At 38.2% G+C, this 17,101-nt stretch overlaps 1 protein-coding gene across 1 annotated transcript in view; it reads left to right on the top strand.

Annotated features, from left to right (window-relative positions):
• Nucleotides 1-17,101, top strand: part of LOC129516852 (uncharacterized protein C3orf20 homolog) — a 67,031-nt gene that overhangs the window by 17,297 nt on the left and 32,633 nt on the right. The window contains exons 4-5 of the mRNA XM_055336349.1: nt 9,951-10,107; nt 11,971-12,196. Coding sequence (XP_055192324.1) covers nt 9,951-10,107; nt 11,971-12,196 — 383 coding nt within the window. The remainder of the gene's footprint in view (nt 1-9,950; nt 10,108-11,970; nt 12,197-17,101) is intronic.

Below are 17,101 nucleotides of genomic sequence, written 5' to 3' on the forward strand. Positions count from 1 at the left end.
CAAATCTTCCTGAAAGATGAGTTCTTTTTGTTTTTTAGATGTTTCATATGTTCTTTGAGTCGTATTTCTGAAGAAGAATGGTAGGGCATGAACTTTCAAAGGAGATTCTGTTGTTTAATTTCTATTAATTTGTTGTTCTAATTCTTTGTTTAATTTCACATGAATAGTTGATAAGCTAACTCAGTATACCAAAACACCAACAATTGTCAACAAGTATACTATTGAGTTTTCTATTTTTGAAGCTGTACACATAGTTCATAGGCAGATGTCTGACACTTTGGGGAATTATTTTTTTCTGTCAGACATTTCTTGCAATCTACTTTCTTTATGCCCTGACATGAAAGGCAAGTGGCTTTCCAGTCCTTTACCTTTCACAGGCTCCTCACCCTACCCAATATGTTTGCAAATTAAGCTAATCTTGACAATTAGAAAATGAGTTGGGAAAATGTATTTAAGATAAAATGAGTGATATGAATCCAATTCAACCAAAAAAGCCTAGTAAAGAATGAAATAGAAATGCTACCTTGTAAACAAAGCAGAGGATCACAGGCAAAAAGAGTCAAAAATAAAACAAGGGATCCCTGGGTGGCACAGTGGTTTGGCGCCTGCCTTTGGCCCAGGGCGCGATCCTGGAGACCCCGGATCGAATCCCACATCGGGCTCCCGGTGCATGGAGCCTGCTTCTCCCTCTGCCTGTGTCTCTGCCTCTCTCTCTCTCTCTGTGTGTGTGACTATCATAAATAAATAAAAAAAAAAATTTAAAAAATAAAAAAAAATAAAACAAGACAAAATCAGAGAGGGAGACAAACCATAAGAGATTGTTAATCATAGGAAATAAACTGTGGTTGCTGGAGGGGAGGGCAGGAAGGAAGAGGAACTGCATGATAAACATTAAGGAGGGCATATGATATAATGAGCATTGGGTATTATGTAAGACTGGTGAATCACCAAACTCTACCTCTGAAACTAGTAATACATTATATGTTAATTAATTGAATTTAAATTTTAGAAAAAAAAGGAAAGAAAAGAAATGCTACCTTGGGTGATGCATAACCTATCCAAAGAATGTCTAGCTGAATGAAACAAAAATATAATAATAATAATCTGAAAGTGCCTATTGCTCCCTCGTCTTCCTTTTTGAGTCTGATTGTAAATAGAGATAAGGAGTCAAGTAGAAATAAAGGTATTTATTTAAAAAAAATTTTTAAGACTTCATTTATTTATTCATGAGAAACACAGAAAGGAGAGAGAGAGAGAGAGAGAGAAAGAGAGGCAGAGACAGGCAGAGGGAGAAGCAGGCTCCATGCGGGGAGTGGGACTCCATCTCCGGTCTCCAGGATCACACCCCGGGCCGAAGGCAGTGCTAAACCACTGAGCTGCCCGGGCTGCCCTATTTTAAAATTTTTTAATTGAAGTATAGTTGACATACAGTATTATGTTAGTTTCAGGTGTACAACATAGTGATTTGACAATTATATATATTACAAAATGCTCATCATAAGTGTAGTTATCATCTGTCACCATACAAAGTTATTACAGTATTATTGACTATATTTCCCATACTGTACTTTTCATCTCTGTGATTTATCTATTTATAACTGGAAGCTTGTACCTCTTGATCACCTTCACCTAAATCAAGGCATTAATTAATCAGGGATAGGCCTCACTAGTAGAGTTGTATTGGAAAAGCTGGATTGTAGGTAGTTTGGACCTGAGACCTCCTAAACCTTCCCCTAAATTGAAGAAAACCCATTTAAGTGTAAGCTGGAAAACCTGAAGAGAGAGAGACATGCTTGTTGGTAGACTTCTCACACAGGGATTGGATATACAAGGCAAACTACATAAGAAATGGTCAGGGAGAGCAGTCAGTGTGGCCCAGTAAAGAAAAGTGGTCCAGTGTGGCGGAATTTCACCTGCCCCTCCCTAGCTATGGGAGAGGCACATAGGAAAAAAAGGCGCTGCTTTCTAATGTCTTCCTCATTTGTTTCAGAATCTTTCTGTCAGATTGCTTCAACAAAATCTTTTTCATTTTAGTCATAACAATTGCCTGAACAACAAATTATCTTAAAAACTGTTGAAAAGGTGCCACTTGGAAAATGTGATCAGGTTAAGTAACTATCATCTGTTCTTCCACAAGCTACGTTGTGTCTTTACTTGTGAAGAGAAATGTAGGGACAGAAGAAGAAACCAAACATGCCAGCCCTCCTAAGATATCTTGAAGAAAAGAAATGAAGGTTTTCCCTTAATAAAATAGACTGGCTGAGTTTCCAAGACCATTAAAGAACAGATAGTCTTTTCAACAAATGATTCTGGGAAAACTGGATATCCATATGCAAAATAATGGAATTGGATCTCGTTCTTCAATTATAGACCTAAATGTTGGAGCTGAAACTATAAAACTCATAGAAGAAAACATAAATGTAAATCTTCCTGATCTTGGCTTTGACAGTGGTTTTCCTAGATACCACACCAAAAGCAAAAGTGAAAAAAAGAAAAATAGATTAATGGACTTGATCAAAATTTAAAACATTTATGCTACTAACAATACCACCAGCAAGTGAAAAAATAACTCACAAATGGAAGAAAATGTTTGTAAATCATATGTCTGATAAGGAACTTGTATCCAGAATATATAAAGAACTCTTACAACTCAATAATAAAAAGATAAAGAACTCATTTTTTTAATGAGAAGAAGATCTGAATAGACATGTGTCCAAAGAAGATATATAAATGGTCAATTAGCCCATGAAAAGATATTCAAAAAAATTAGCCATCAGGGAAATGCGCCATTAAAACCAGAATAAAATACCACTTCACACCTATTAGGACGGCTAAAATTAAAAAGACAGATAATAACAATTGTTGGTGAACTTATGGAAAAATTGGAACTCTCATTCCTCACTGCTGATGGGAATGTAAAATGGTGCAGCCGCTTTGGAAAACAGCCTCATAGTTATTCAAAAAGTTAAACATGGAGTTATCATATGACTCACCAATTCTTACTCCATAAAGAAATGAAAACACGTCCATGTAAAAATTTGTATATAACAGCATTTTTCACCAGCTTGTAAATGGATAAAGAAAATGTGTTCTAAAAAAAAAAGAAAAGAAAAGAAAATGTGTTCTATCCATATAATAGAATAGTATTCAGCCATAAAAAGGATTGAAATATTGATACATGCTGGGTGAATCTTGAAAACATTATGCTAAGTGAAAAAGGAGGTCACAAATGATGACAAATACTATGATTCTATCTGTATGAAATGTCCAAAACAGGAAAATCTTTAGAGACAGAGAGTAGGTCAGCCTAAGGCTGAAGGGCAGGGAAAAATAGAGGTGACTGCTTATTGAGACAGAGGATTTTTGGGGGGTGGGGAGAACAGTGTACTAAAATTTAGAAAAGTGTTCTAAAATTATATTGTAGAAGTGAGGGATCCCTGGGTGGCTCGGCGGTTTAGCACTGCCTTCAGCCCAGGGTGTGATCCTAGGGTACCAGAATCAAGTCCCACCCACATTGGGCTCCCTCCGTGGAGCCTGCTTCTCCCTCTGCCTGTGTCTCTGCCTGCCTCCCTCTCCTCTCTGTGTCTCTCATGAGTAAATTAATAGTCTTTTAAAAAAATTGTGGAAGTGATTGCACAATTCTGTGCATCTCTACAAATATACTAAAAACCATTGAATTCTGCATTTGTAATGGATGCGGTTGTCTGATATGAGTTATATCTCAATAAGGCTGTTTTTTTAAAAGTCTGGCTGGACACCTTTACTTCCATCTATATAGCAGAAGAAACTTTAGCAGAAGAAACTTTCTGAGAAGCTTTTTACTGCAAAACACCTAGAACTGAATACATATTAAATAACACAAATTTTAATGTGTTACCAAGTTCACAAGAAAGTAAGGGATATTGTCTTATTATTTAATAATTCCATACATGTGAAATAAAATTATAGTGAAAGCAAGAGAACAAAAATACCAAAATAAAAATAGGGCAAACACTTTCCCTTGTGGGGAGGAAGGGAATACAAGGGAGGATGGGTGCATAGAGAACTAAAGTTTAATTGTATTGACAATGTTCTGTTTATTTAGCTGGGTAGTAGGTACACAAGAGTTCCTTTTATCATTCTTTATACATTATTCTCTAAATTTTATTTTTAAAACACACATATACCCTTGAAAACATGACATTCCAATGCACAGAAAAATCAAAAGTAAAAATATAGAGTGAATTTAATAAAAATCCAGTAAAATACCTATATTCAGGATTCAGTCAATTTAAATCACTTACTAGAAATTTGAAGTTCATCAGTACTTGACCCAAAGCAGCAGCTATACCTCATTTCCAAAAAAGCTTCAGGGAATATGATCAATTTGACTTTGTCGGAATTAAAATGTTTGAGAGATACCGGTAAGAAAATGAAAAGGCAAGCCACAGGCAGAAAATATGTATAATATACACATCTGACACAGGACTTGTATCCAGAGTATATAAAGAACTCCTACAACTCAATTAAAAGGCAATCCAATAAAAAATATGCAATAGATTTGAACAAACATGTTGCGAAATAAGGTATAAATGACCAAAAAGCACGCAGAAAGACGTTCAACATCTCCAATCCTCAGGGAAATGCAAATTATAACTATAATGAGTTAATATCTCATGCCCCTTAGAATAGCTATAAATGAGGGGCACCTGGGTGGCTCAGTGGTTGAGTGTCTGCCTTCAGCTCAGGTCATGACACCAGGGTCCGAGGATCAGGTCCCGCTTCGGGCTTCCCATGGGGAGCCCGCTTCTCCCTCTACCTGTGTCTCTGCCTCTCTCTCTATATCTCTCATGAATAAATATATAAACTCTTAAAAAAAAAAGTAATGGCTATAAATAAAAGATTGATAATACCATGTGCTAGCAAGGGCATGAAACAACCAGAACTTTCATACACTGCTGGAGGAAGTGTAAAATGGTATAGCCAATATGGAAGAATTTTAGCACTTTATAAAGTCAAAATTATACCTAAATTGCTGTGTGACCCAACAATTCCATTCCTAGGTATTTATTTACTCAAGGACAGTCACCTGAGTAAAGCACCTTTGCCCTCATGAGCCAGGGCAAAGAAGCTTTAAAAAAAAAAAAAAAAAGACAGTCACCTATTTTCACATAAAGACTTCTACATGAATGTTTGTAGCATCTTTATGCATAATTTAAAAAAACTGGGAACAACCCAAACATGCGTCAACTGGTTAATGGTTATTCCATATAATACAATGGAATATCACTAATAAAAAGGAATGAGCAACTGATACACAAAACAGATGAATCTTAAACAAATTATGGTGAGGGCAGCCCAGGTGGCTCAGCGGTTTAGTGCCACCTTCAGCCCAGGGCCTGATCCTGGGGACCCGGGATAGGGTCCCACGACAGGCTCCCTGCGTGGAGCCTGCTTCTCCCTCTGCCTGTGTCTCTGCCTCTCTCTCTCTCTCTCTCTCTCTCTGTGTGTGTGTGTGTGTGTGTGTGTCTCTTATGAATAAATAAATAAAATCTTTTAAAAAACCCACACATTATGCTGAGCAAAAGAAGCCAGAAATGAAAGAGCATACACTATCTGATTCCAGCTATGTGAAACTCGAAGACTCTTTGGGTCCAGGGGGAGTTGCTTGCCAAGGGCAAGGAGAGAAATTTGGAAGATGTTGGAAATACTCTAGATTTTTATTTTGGTGGTGTTCACAAGGCTATACATACATTTGTCAAAACTCATTAAACAATACACTTTAATGGATGCTGTTTATTATATGTAAATTGTACCTAAAAAAAATAAAAAGACTTCAAAAAAGAGGCAGGTTCAGCACAGGTCAGAAGGAGAGATCTGTAGAAGAGTCATACTTTGAGCATCAAATGGATATAACAAGAGCCATGAATTTGAGAGGACTGGGATATGTTCCCAAATCATCCAATTATGAGCTCCTACTCTTTGAAACAGCATGGAAAGGGAAAATGCAAAGGGCTTTTTCATGTTATTTTATTCATTTTTATCACCTATTTGTTCTTCTCGCTCAGTCTGTTAATTATACAAACTCAAAGAAATAATTCCTACAGAGTCTATGTTCCTGCGGGAGAGACAGGATGTTTCAAAAATTTTTAGGTTCATGTATTACCACTTTGGTAATACATTTACTTTTCATTTGAAGAAAAAACACTTCTTTCTCCTTTCGCTTTTACATTCTCAAGAACTTCTTACAGATGTTGGTCATGCCTGTGAACTATCTCATTTCATCAACTCCATATACAGTCTCCTTGTTAGCAAATTCTGCTTTTTAGCAACTCTTGGATAATTTTGTCAATTTCATTCTATTAAAAGAAAGTATCTAGAAAAATTTGCTTCGGTTTTGATTAACCAACTCAGTAAACACGTGATGGAGAGAGGCTTTTAAAAGCAAGGAACCGGGGATCCCTGGGTGGCTCAGCAGTTTGGTGTCTGCCTTTGGCCCAGGGTGTGATCCTGGAATCCCACATTGGGCTCCCTGCATGGAGCCTGCTTCTCCCTCTGCCTGTGTCTCTGCCTCTCTCTGTGTCTCTCATGAATAAATAAATAAAAATCTTTTAAAAAAATAATAAAATAAAAGCAAGGAACCAGTGTGGAGGGTTTCGATATCTAAGAAATTTTTGTGAGTAGAAAAGTGCAATCACTTTGGTTTCGAAATTAATATTTATTTTATTGAAGTGACCGATTTAAAAACTCAGTTTGGGGGCACCTGGGTGGCACGTCTCAGGTCATGATCCCAGGGTCCTGGGATCAGTTCAGATTTTTTTAGGTCCACTAAAAATGTATTTTATCTATAGACTCTAATAAGGTAACAGTTGCCTTTACCTTTCCTTGATTAATGTTTGATTAACTCAAATTTAACTGACTGTATCTCCATAAACAGACTCACATACAACTTAATGAATAACAACCTCATATATTTTTATTAAAGTGTGTTTTTATTTTTAATATGTTTTGCTCCCCTTTAAGTACCTCACATGCATATTTACAACCCTAGCAAAATATTCTCAAGTTATTAATTTTTGTAAAGCAAATAAATTGGAGAAATCTCAAGTTCTCTTAAATACTCCAGTTACTTTTTGAACTTAGTCAAATGATCTTACACCTTAAAGCTTAATAATCAGAAGTCTAAAATCAGTTGATTCAATTTAAATTGAAAGCCCAAGTGTAATCTCTCAGATTCTCTAATTTACCAAAATCTCTTTAATATTTCAAACATAACAAATACATAAGATTATCTCAATGATTCAAAATTCATTCATACACATTAAAGTTATAACATTGTCAGATTAATTTATTTCTCTATTTGAATTCTAAATTTTTCTAGGGATTCTTTATCAGATTTTTGAGTCTGAGACTCAGTGCCTAGGATATATATTTTTGGGTAATTTTTATCAACATCTTGGATGGGTTCTCAGTCCCTTTCAGAGTCATTATAACAAGAGAGTTTAAATCCAAGCCCTTCTGGGCAGCCCTGGTGGTGCAGTGGTTTGGCGCCGCCTGCAGCCCAGGGTGTGATCCTGGGTACCCAGGATCAAGTCCCACGTCGGGCTCCTTGCATGGAGCCTGCTTCTCCCTCTCCCTTTGTCTCTGCCTCTCTCTGTGTGTCTCTCATGAATAAATAAATAAAATCCTTAAGAAAAAAATCCAAGCCCTTCTGATAGGATTGATTTTCCCAGGTTCAAATTAAAATTTCAACTTTATGTCTGATTTTTGTAAACCAAATTTCTTAAAATTCTTGCTATCCGCTTCATTAATGTCTTCATGGGTCATTCAATTCTGTACTTTCTTCAGATTGTTCCTGGGTTCTGCTCATCTCTTATATCTTCATCAGGCTCTGTCATAACACCCAATTGGATAACAAGTTTATATATGTGCACCTTTTGTATGTAAATATGAAAATGTCCATATATTATGTATACTTAATGAATGTATATAACACTGAATTATCAACAATTTTCCTAGTCACATAAGCTCATCCAAACTTAAGTAACCACTCTATATGCCCAATTATTATGAAAAGATCATGTGTACTGCTCAGTACATGTATTTTAAAGTCTAATATCTTCATGATGTACTTCCTTGAAACTTTCTTCTGCTAAGTAGAAACTCAACATTATGAGTGTTAAACTTGCTGCTTAAGCTTTTTTTAACACTCTGTGCTTATATCTAAGTAGCCATTGTGCTATATTATAATTGTTTTGGTTTTGTTTTAATATAGTTGACATACAATGTTACATTATTTTCAGGGTACAGCATAGTGATTGAACTTCTCTATACCTTATGCTATGCTCACCACAAGTGTAGCTACCATCTGTTACCATACAACACTATGACAATTCATTGACTATATTCCTTATTTTGTACCTTTTATTCTCATGACTTATGCATTGCATAACTGAAAGCCTAGATCTCCCATTTCTCTTCACCCATTTTGCCCCTTTCTCCACCCCCATCTCTCTGGCAACCATTAGTTTGTCTGATACATAGGTCTGATTCTACTTTTTGTTTGTTTATTCATTTGTTTTCTTTTTAAACTTCATATATAAGTGAAATCATATGGTATTTGTCTTTCTCTGTCTGACTTATTTCACTTAGCATAGTACCTCCTAGGTCCATTCATGTTTTGCAAATGGAAAGATCTCATCCTTTTTTATGGCTTCATAATATCCCATTATGAATAGTGTATCTTCCTTATCCATCCATCTGTTGATGGATCCTTAGGCTGCATCCATATCTTGGCTATTGTAAATAATGCTACAATAAACATAGGGTTGCATATATCTTTTTGAATCAGTGTTTGCCACGTGGCGCATTCTGATAAGAGATGAAACAATTACTCAGAGTCCAGTATCTTGGAACAAAGAGAGGCCCAAAGAGGCTTCACCATCAGGCACTGCCAAGAAGCACAGGTGCCGAGGGGAAGCCCCGAGTCCAGTTGGCTCTCGGGTTTATTATTGTAGAATGTAAAATAAGTGGAAGCAAGGAAGGAAAAACAGCTCAAGAAACCAATCACATGAGGGGCAGCAGGGACCTGCCTAAGTGACTGTCCACACAGGTCTCAAAGGAGCATTAACTAAGGGCCAGCGGGGGATGGGAGAACTGACCTCAGCAAGCCTGTCTATCCACCAACATTGCTGTTTTCATCATGTACTCTTTTCAGTATGGACCGATGGCAGGGATAATTGTCTTTTGCCACATGCATAAAGTTGTTGCATTAGGCATATCCCTGTTATTGTTTCTTTTACCCACTGAGGTCTTGCTCTCCCTTCATTTTCTTTGGGCAAATACCCAATAGTGGAATCATTGGATCATATGGTATTTCTAATTTTAATTGTAATTAAATCTAGTGTAATCTAGTTTTTCCACAGACTGTGAGCTCCTTGAGGATAGGGAGCATGGCTTTTTCTCATTTTTTGTTGTGGTAAAATATACATCATACAAAATTGACCATTTTAGCCATTTTTAAATGCATAATTCAGTGGCATTAAGTATACTCACAAGGGGACGTGACTTTTGGGCAGCCTGGGTGGTTCAGTGGTTTAGCGCCGCCTTCAGCCCAGGGCCTGATTCTGGAGACTTGGGATCGAGTCCCATGTCAAGCTCCTGCATGGATCCTGCTTCTCCCTCTGCCTCTGTCTCTGTATCTGTCTCTGTCTCTGTGTCTCTCATGAATAAATAAATAAATAATCTTTTAAAAAATTTTAAAAAGGGGGACATGACTTTTATATATATCGGTAGTCTCAGTTTCTGGCAAAGTACCTGGCCCATAAAGGGGCCTGATAACCTGATAAACATTTGTTGGACAAGCTACTGATTGAATGAGTAAGTAAATAAATGAATGAGTTGATGTTTTATAACTATATATTAAATAGTCTATATGAATTAATATATATATATAATTTCCTATTTTGAAGCCAAGTTTAACAGACACAATGAAAATGGCTACATTTGATCCTAAAATGGACATAAACCCTATGTCTGACATCGCAACAGGTATTAAATTAAGAAGACTACAGAAGAAGGTCAAGCACATCCTATTTCACTGGCTGGATTACTACAGATTTGCATTGGGTCAGTTATGGAATCCATTTTATTGCTCCATATAACCTGTTCCCATCATTCAGGCTTCCAGAAGATCAACATTCGAATGCTTCTTCCTTCCAAAGTTCCCAAGGTAGTGAGTTTGTAAACTGAGAAGCAGTATACATATAGATTCTTATCATGAATCTAGGTGATTAGCCATAGCAAAAATATCTAAGGAGATGACTTTAATTTCATTTCCTTTCTCTTTTTGGAGAAGATAATCAGTTGGAACACTTACGTGTTTTCATAAGGGAAGGTACTTTCATATTCATATTTTAGATCAGAAAATACTCTTACCCCTCAACCACCATGGTTCAGTCTCTGCATCAAAACCTCAGTCCTTGCTAATGCCTTTTGTTCATTTGCCGTGTTGAGAAGAAACCTATGTACTCCATTAGAATGTGCTATTGCAATGTCAACTCACAGCTCATGTTTGATTATAGAGCCCATCAGTTTCAGGTCATGGCTGATTCTCATATTCAGTTTCTATAAAGTCTCCACACACACTGAATTAGTCAATATTGAACCAGTGCTCCTAGGAGAAATGCAGGGTGAAGTTCCTCTGAGCCTCTGGTCACAGTATTTTTGTCAGCCTATAAATATGTAACTTTATTTTATGTGTTTCTATCTGAAGACATCTTTTTTATATATATTGTTAACACATTAACATTGAACTGATGGCCAATAGCACTATAACTCATGCTTGAACTAAGCCTATTTAACACCTATATTTTCTCTGTACGGACCTTCACAGCCTTCTTGCACTTTGGGATGCTAGACAGCACTTCAGCACTACACTTGAAGTCCATTTTAAACAGCAAAATCACCAACAAACAGCACAAAGATGCAAACATTTTGGCACTGAATAGACCACATTAAGGACACTTGCATATAGCATGAGAGTGGAAGCAAGAAGGCAGAGCATCTCCTTGTTCAACCTCAACTGGGAAAATGCAAGTTGCAACTTAAATTTTTCATAGCTCCACACATCTACAAGTGACCATGGAAGTGCTGCAGATATTGACTTAGGGTTACAAATAAACTGTAGTGAATAGGCAAATTCACAAGAACAGAATCTGCAAATAATCTCCAAAAAAGCAAGCTTCTCCACTTGAGGAAGTAATTTGCTACTCATTATGGCATACTGTAGAGTATTCCAAAGGATTTGCCACAGATGTTTTTACACAAGAACTAAGAAATGGAAATCCTTAGTCCTCCAGGCAGTGGCTAAGTAGGGGTGATTGAATCCCCAGGATAGCTGATTCCACCTGCAAGCAGCCTAGTGTGCCATACCAATACATCATGTTTTCTTTTTTTATATCAGATTTTCTATGATAAGAATCTGTATGTATAGGGGTTGACAGTTTACAGTTTCTATGTGATTGAAGAAAAAAAAGTCTAGGAAGCATTGATCTGTTGCATGGTCAAAGCACAGTCTTCAGAGTTAAACAGACTGGTTGAAAGCCTGGTTCTGCCTCGTTCTAGTTGAGTGATCATGGACTTGTCTGTGATATCATGAAAATAAGAGTACTCACCTCAGGAGGGCACTTACTTCAGTTGGATAACGCATTTAAAGTGTTTGGCACATTACTTGGCATAAGATAAGCACAGACAATCAAACTCCCATGGATTAGATTCGTTGATAACCTAGAAATTTTCTATATAGATGCTCTGTATCCCCCAGGCAACCAAGAATTGCACTTAAAATAAGAGAACCAATAGAAAGGCACTTCTGAAAATGGGTGAAGGAGCATCCAGATTAGTGCAGCCAACTTAACCCATACGGCTCAATCTATAGATACCATGGTCCACCAAAGGTTTTCAGTGATGTATATTCTGTTTACATTTCAGGAATAGAATCCCTACACATTGGCAAAATGCCCAACGTTCCAAAAAAAGTGATCAGAAAACAAAAAGTCTCATCAGCAAGATTTCCTCTGCAACAAAGTGCAGAGGGAAAAGATGAGAATAAGGAGTATCTTCGATACCGGAATACCTTCCTAAAACTGAAAGGTGTCTTTAATCCTGTGCCTCTCTTTCACATCCCGAAGACCCCAGTCAGAGATCAGTCCTTCAGGTACCAGCCTCTTTTGTCTTAATAATTCCTAGTACAGTTTATATTTGAAAGAGCTTCAGATGGATGTCTCATTCAGCTCTCCTCCAAATGCTGAGCAAGACATGTGACGTTGCTTCACACAAGACTTCTAAGTAGGGTGGGCTAAGGTGTTGCCACTTATGTGCTACCAATGAAATATTTTTCCTAAAAGTGGGACAAATTTATATGCCTAGATTCAAGCATTTGAATTCTCCCCACTCTACTTCCTAAGAGGAATTCGAATCAAGAATCAGGAATCAGATTTAGTTTGTTTTCATCTCTTTGGCGAGCACATATTTGAAACCTGACCATATATTTGGGCTGAAGTACTCCTGACTCTGGTAACAGTAAGTGAGGGCCAGGAGTTATTGCTTCCCTTGCCTTCTCCCACAGTTCTCCTGAGAAAAAAGTGCCCTTGTTTTCTTTACCAGCATAAAAAGCCAAGTTCTCTATGCATTTGTATCTCTGAGACAAGTTACCAAACAGAGATGCTTCCCACCTCAGGTGGAAAAGGCCCAGATGTCACCTCCATCCAGGTCTGGGTGGCAGGGGGTAGTGTAGTGGGTATCCAAGGGGTAGGTTGTCTCTACACTGGAATCTTACACAGGGTGGCAGCATTTGGAAGCTACAAAAGAAGCTTTGCCCCCTCTCACCACTAGTACTACAAGCCAGTTGGGCAGACATCTGCTAAGACCCCTAGGAACAGAGAATCTCTAAAGCTCCCAATCCTAATATTGCTTCAGTAACATTATTGAAAACAGTAAATTTAAACAAAAGTGGCAAATGTCATAAAGGAAATGTTTCTTGTATTTAAAGCATAGGCAGGAGTGCCTGAGTGGTTTAGTTTAAGTGTCTGCCTTTGGCTCAGGTCATAGTCCTGGGATCCAGCCTCACATCCTGAGCAGGAAGCCTGCTTTTCTCTGTCTCCCTCTGCCCCTTCCCCTGCTCATGCTCACTCTCTCTCTGCTCTTCTCTCTCTCTCTCTCTCTCAAATAAATAAACAAAATCTTTTAAAAAAGAATAAAGCATTGGCAGCAGACTTTATAAATGCCACTAAACAAGCAGTCCTATCAGATACCTGGTCACAAAATGAATTCATTCAACCAAAAACTGTCATTGTTGCCTACAGGCAGGTGGGCAATCAATTAGCAATACAAAGACTTGGTCCCTGTCCTCTGAAGACTTCAAAGTATTCATGTATACCATTAATCAATGGAAACTAAGAAAGAAAGCAGAGAGATAGAATGCTGAAGGAATTTTATGGAAGGAGAGATTTTTTTTTAGAAAAATTTTTTTTCCAGGAGCCTTTGAATAGGGTCTGGAATGACTGGGAGAACTGGGATATGCAAGTATGGAGAGATGATACTCCAGGGGGCAAGATGCGTAATAAGGATGGTGATGGTACTAATAATGTCAAGGATAGTTAACATCAAAAAAAAAAAAAAGGATAGTTAACATCTACTGAATGTTCCCTATACACTCAGTACAATGCAAAACACTGTACTTGCAGGATTTAATTTAATCCTCATGACACACCTCAGGAGTACAATTATAATTAATCCCATGCTGCCCTCTCCACCCCACAAAGACACAGCTAGTGAGCAGAGCAGGGATTTATGCAAAGGCATATAGAGGGGACAGTGCAGGCAAATTGGAGGAATGCTAAGCAGTTGGGTTTTGCTGGTGCTTAGGTTATGGAAGATAGGATAAGCAGGATTGGGGCCAGATCATGGGTCCAAGTAGCAAAATTAATCAAATCCTTTAAAATTCATAGTGATGCAGCAAGCAAACACTGTGTAAGGTAGGCCTAAGACATTTATTCAGACTTTCAAATTTCCTGTGAGAAGTGAAAACCCAGTCATTTCACATTTGTATAATTATCTAATAATAATGTAGAATTATCTTTGTGGCTTGGTTATATGTTGCAATGACATCTGAAGAGATTGATACTAATTCAATCAGGGCTCCATTTATTGCTATAAAAACTTAATGGAAAATTTTATTTTATTTTTAATGGAAACTTTTAAATCTGCAATTGTACTCTAAATCTTGAAATAAGCATAAAGGCTTAAGCACCACGCATGAGAAAATCCTAAGTGCAACACTTCTTTTTTTTTTTTTAAAGATTTTATTTATTTATTCATAGACACACAGAGAGAGAGAGGCAGAGACACAGGCAGAAGGAGAAGCAGGCTCCATGCAGGGAGCCGGATGTGGGACTTGATCCCGGGTCTCCAGGATCACACCCCAGGCTGCAGGCAGCTCCAAACCGCTGCACCACTGGGGCTGCCCAAGTGCAACACTTCTTCATATGATTTCCATGCTTTAGTTCAATTTCCAGCTAAATCTTGTACATGAAGGACAGGCTGGCTGACACCTGACAGAGGGAAAACAGCATAACATCCTGATAACACACTAGCAAATTATATTAGCTATGATATTTCAGTAATTACGTCCCTCTCTAAGCCTCTGTTTCTCTATCCATAGAATGGGGATAATAATACCTACTTCACAAGACTATGAAAGAATTAAATAGGATGAAGCAGGGATCCCTGGGTGGTGCAGTGGTTTGGCGCCTGCCTTTGGCCCAGGGCGCGATCCTGGAGACCCGGGATGGAATCCCACGTTGGGTTCCCGGTGCATGGAGCCTGCTTCTCCCTCTGCCTGTGTCTCTGCCTCTCTCTCTTTCTCTCTGTGTGTGACTAGCATAAATTAAAAAAAAAAGGTGGGAGAAAGGATGTATTAATACTAGCACACTTATGAATTGTCACCATAGACCTCACACTGATTTTACTTCTTTTGTCAAATGGCACTTATATAGACAGGGCTTGAAGTAAGTTCTGGAGCTGCAAACCACGTTTATTTATAGACTGCTATAGCTTTAGCAGCATTCTGTACAAAATACTGTATTATGCTGCACAGACACTATTCCACTCACATTTTCTGAGATGAACCTGGGCTCTTAAAATTCTATTCTATTACTCTTTGAAGCAAGTTGCATACTTCCTGGTAGGATGGATGGATCTGTAGACGAAGGGATATTTCAACTTACACCTGTAATTCAGCCCCACCAATAATGACTGTGAAACATTGCACAGAATATGGCACCTTGCTTGTGCTTAATAGGAGAAATTGGAACTAAATGTGACTACATGGGGACTTTATAGGTTTATTGGCTGACCTACAGCTATACCTTAGCGTGTTTGTACACTTGTTCATTTCTTTCAGCATTTTAGGACATCCAAACATTATTACACTACCAGCATTTTCCTGTGCATTAACCTCTGCATTGAAAACTTAAACTGTATAAATACATGCATTCAAAACATTTAGATGGATATATTTTTTTGTATGTTTACTGCCCTTCTCAGCTTTATTCAATACACTTGCATTTTAAGGGTTGCATTGGCCATTTTAACTTCCAATGTGTATCATGATAGAAGGTGCTGCCTTACTGGAGTGAACGGAAAGCAAAGTTACCATATTGAGGGCCCGTAGACCATGTGCTAGAAATAAATCTGTTCAGTCCTTTAAGAATTAGGTCGGTGGGCTAGGCAAAACAGAAATAAACTTTTTTAAAAGCAAAGGGAATTGCTAAGAATTACCTCTTAATATATAGATGGATATAGAGTCCATCTCAATTTCTTATGCACACAATAAAATAGCATATATCTCTCATTAACAGGCTGGCTTATACTAACTGCCTTACTTAGGGGCATTATGGGATGTGGTAGACAGTGCTAAAAACTTGATATGCTTCATCCTATTTTTTTTAAATTTATTTATTTATGATAGCCAGAGAGAGAGAGAGAGAGAGAGGCAGAGACACAGGCAGAGGGAGAAGCAGGCTCCATGCACCGGGAGCCCAATGTGGGATTCCATCCCGGGTCTCCAGGATCGCGCCCTGGGCCAAAGGCAGGCGCCAAACCGCTGCACCACCCAGGGATCCCTGCTTCATCCTATTTAATTCTTTCATAGTCTTGTGAAGTAGGTATTATTATCCCCATTCTATGGATAGAGAAACAGAGGCTTAGAGAGGGACGTAATTACTGAAATATCATAGCTAATATAATTTGCTAGTGTGTTATCAGGATGTTATGCTGTTTTCCCTCTGTCAGGTGTCAGCCAGCCTGTCCTTCATGTACAAGATTTAGCTGGAAATTGAACTAAAGCATGGAAATCATATGAAGAAGTGTTGCACTTGGGCAGCCCCAGTGGCGCAGCGGTTTGGAGCTGCCTGCAGCCTGGGGTGTGATTTTTTTTTGAGAAAGAGAGAAGGAAAGGGAAAGAGCCCTGCATAGGGCTCCAGGCTGAGCACCCAGTCTGCTTAGGATTCTCTCTTTTCCCTTTTTAGATTTGCCCTATTATTTTAATTTTGTCTAGATGGAATCCATATTTTGACTATTGATTTTGTGGATTGTCTTTGTTAGAATTACCTTTCTTGGTATGTTTTGGAATTTTGGATTATAGGCTCATTTGAATGGAAAGTTTTTCCTCTCTCTTTCTGTGTTGTAGTGTGTCTCTGTGTATTGAGTGTGCACTGAGTGTGTATGTTGAGTGTGTGTGTCTGTTTACCTCTCCCTGCCTAGTGGGTTTTCAGTTGCCACCACCCAGAACCCTGAGGCTTACTTTCAGAATCACGTCCAGTAATGATGGGGTTGGTGTCCTGCCCCAAGAATATTAGGAATACTGCAGACCAAGTCTCCAGGCAGGCAAGCAGCTTAATTTAGTCCTGGTTGTTAGGCACAGTAGTTGATAGACTGGAATTACTCAGGGATGCTCAGAATGCCTCTTCAGAAGCCCTGATGTTGGTATGCTCTGTATTTACCTGTGATAGGTTTCTGTAGACAAGGGTGGGGATGAAAGAGTAAGTGGCCATGGGAAAAG

Source organism: Nyctereutes procyonoides, unplaced genomic scaffold (assembly GCF_905146905.1).
Source record: "Nyctereutes procyonoides isolate TBG_1078 unplaced genomic scaffold, NYPRO_anot_genome, whole genome shotgun sequence".
NCBI classification, from domain to species: domain Eukaryota; kingdom Metazoa; phylum Chordata; class Mammalia; order Carnivora; family Canidae; genus Nyctereutes; species Nyctereutes procyonoides.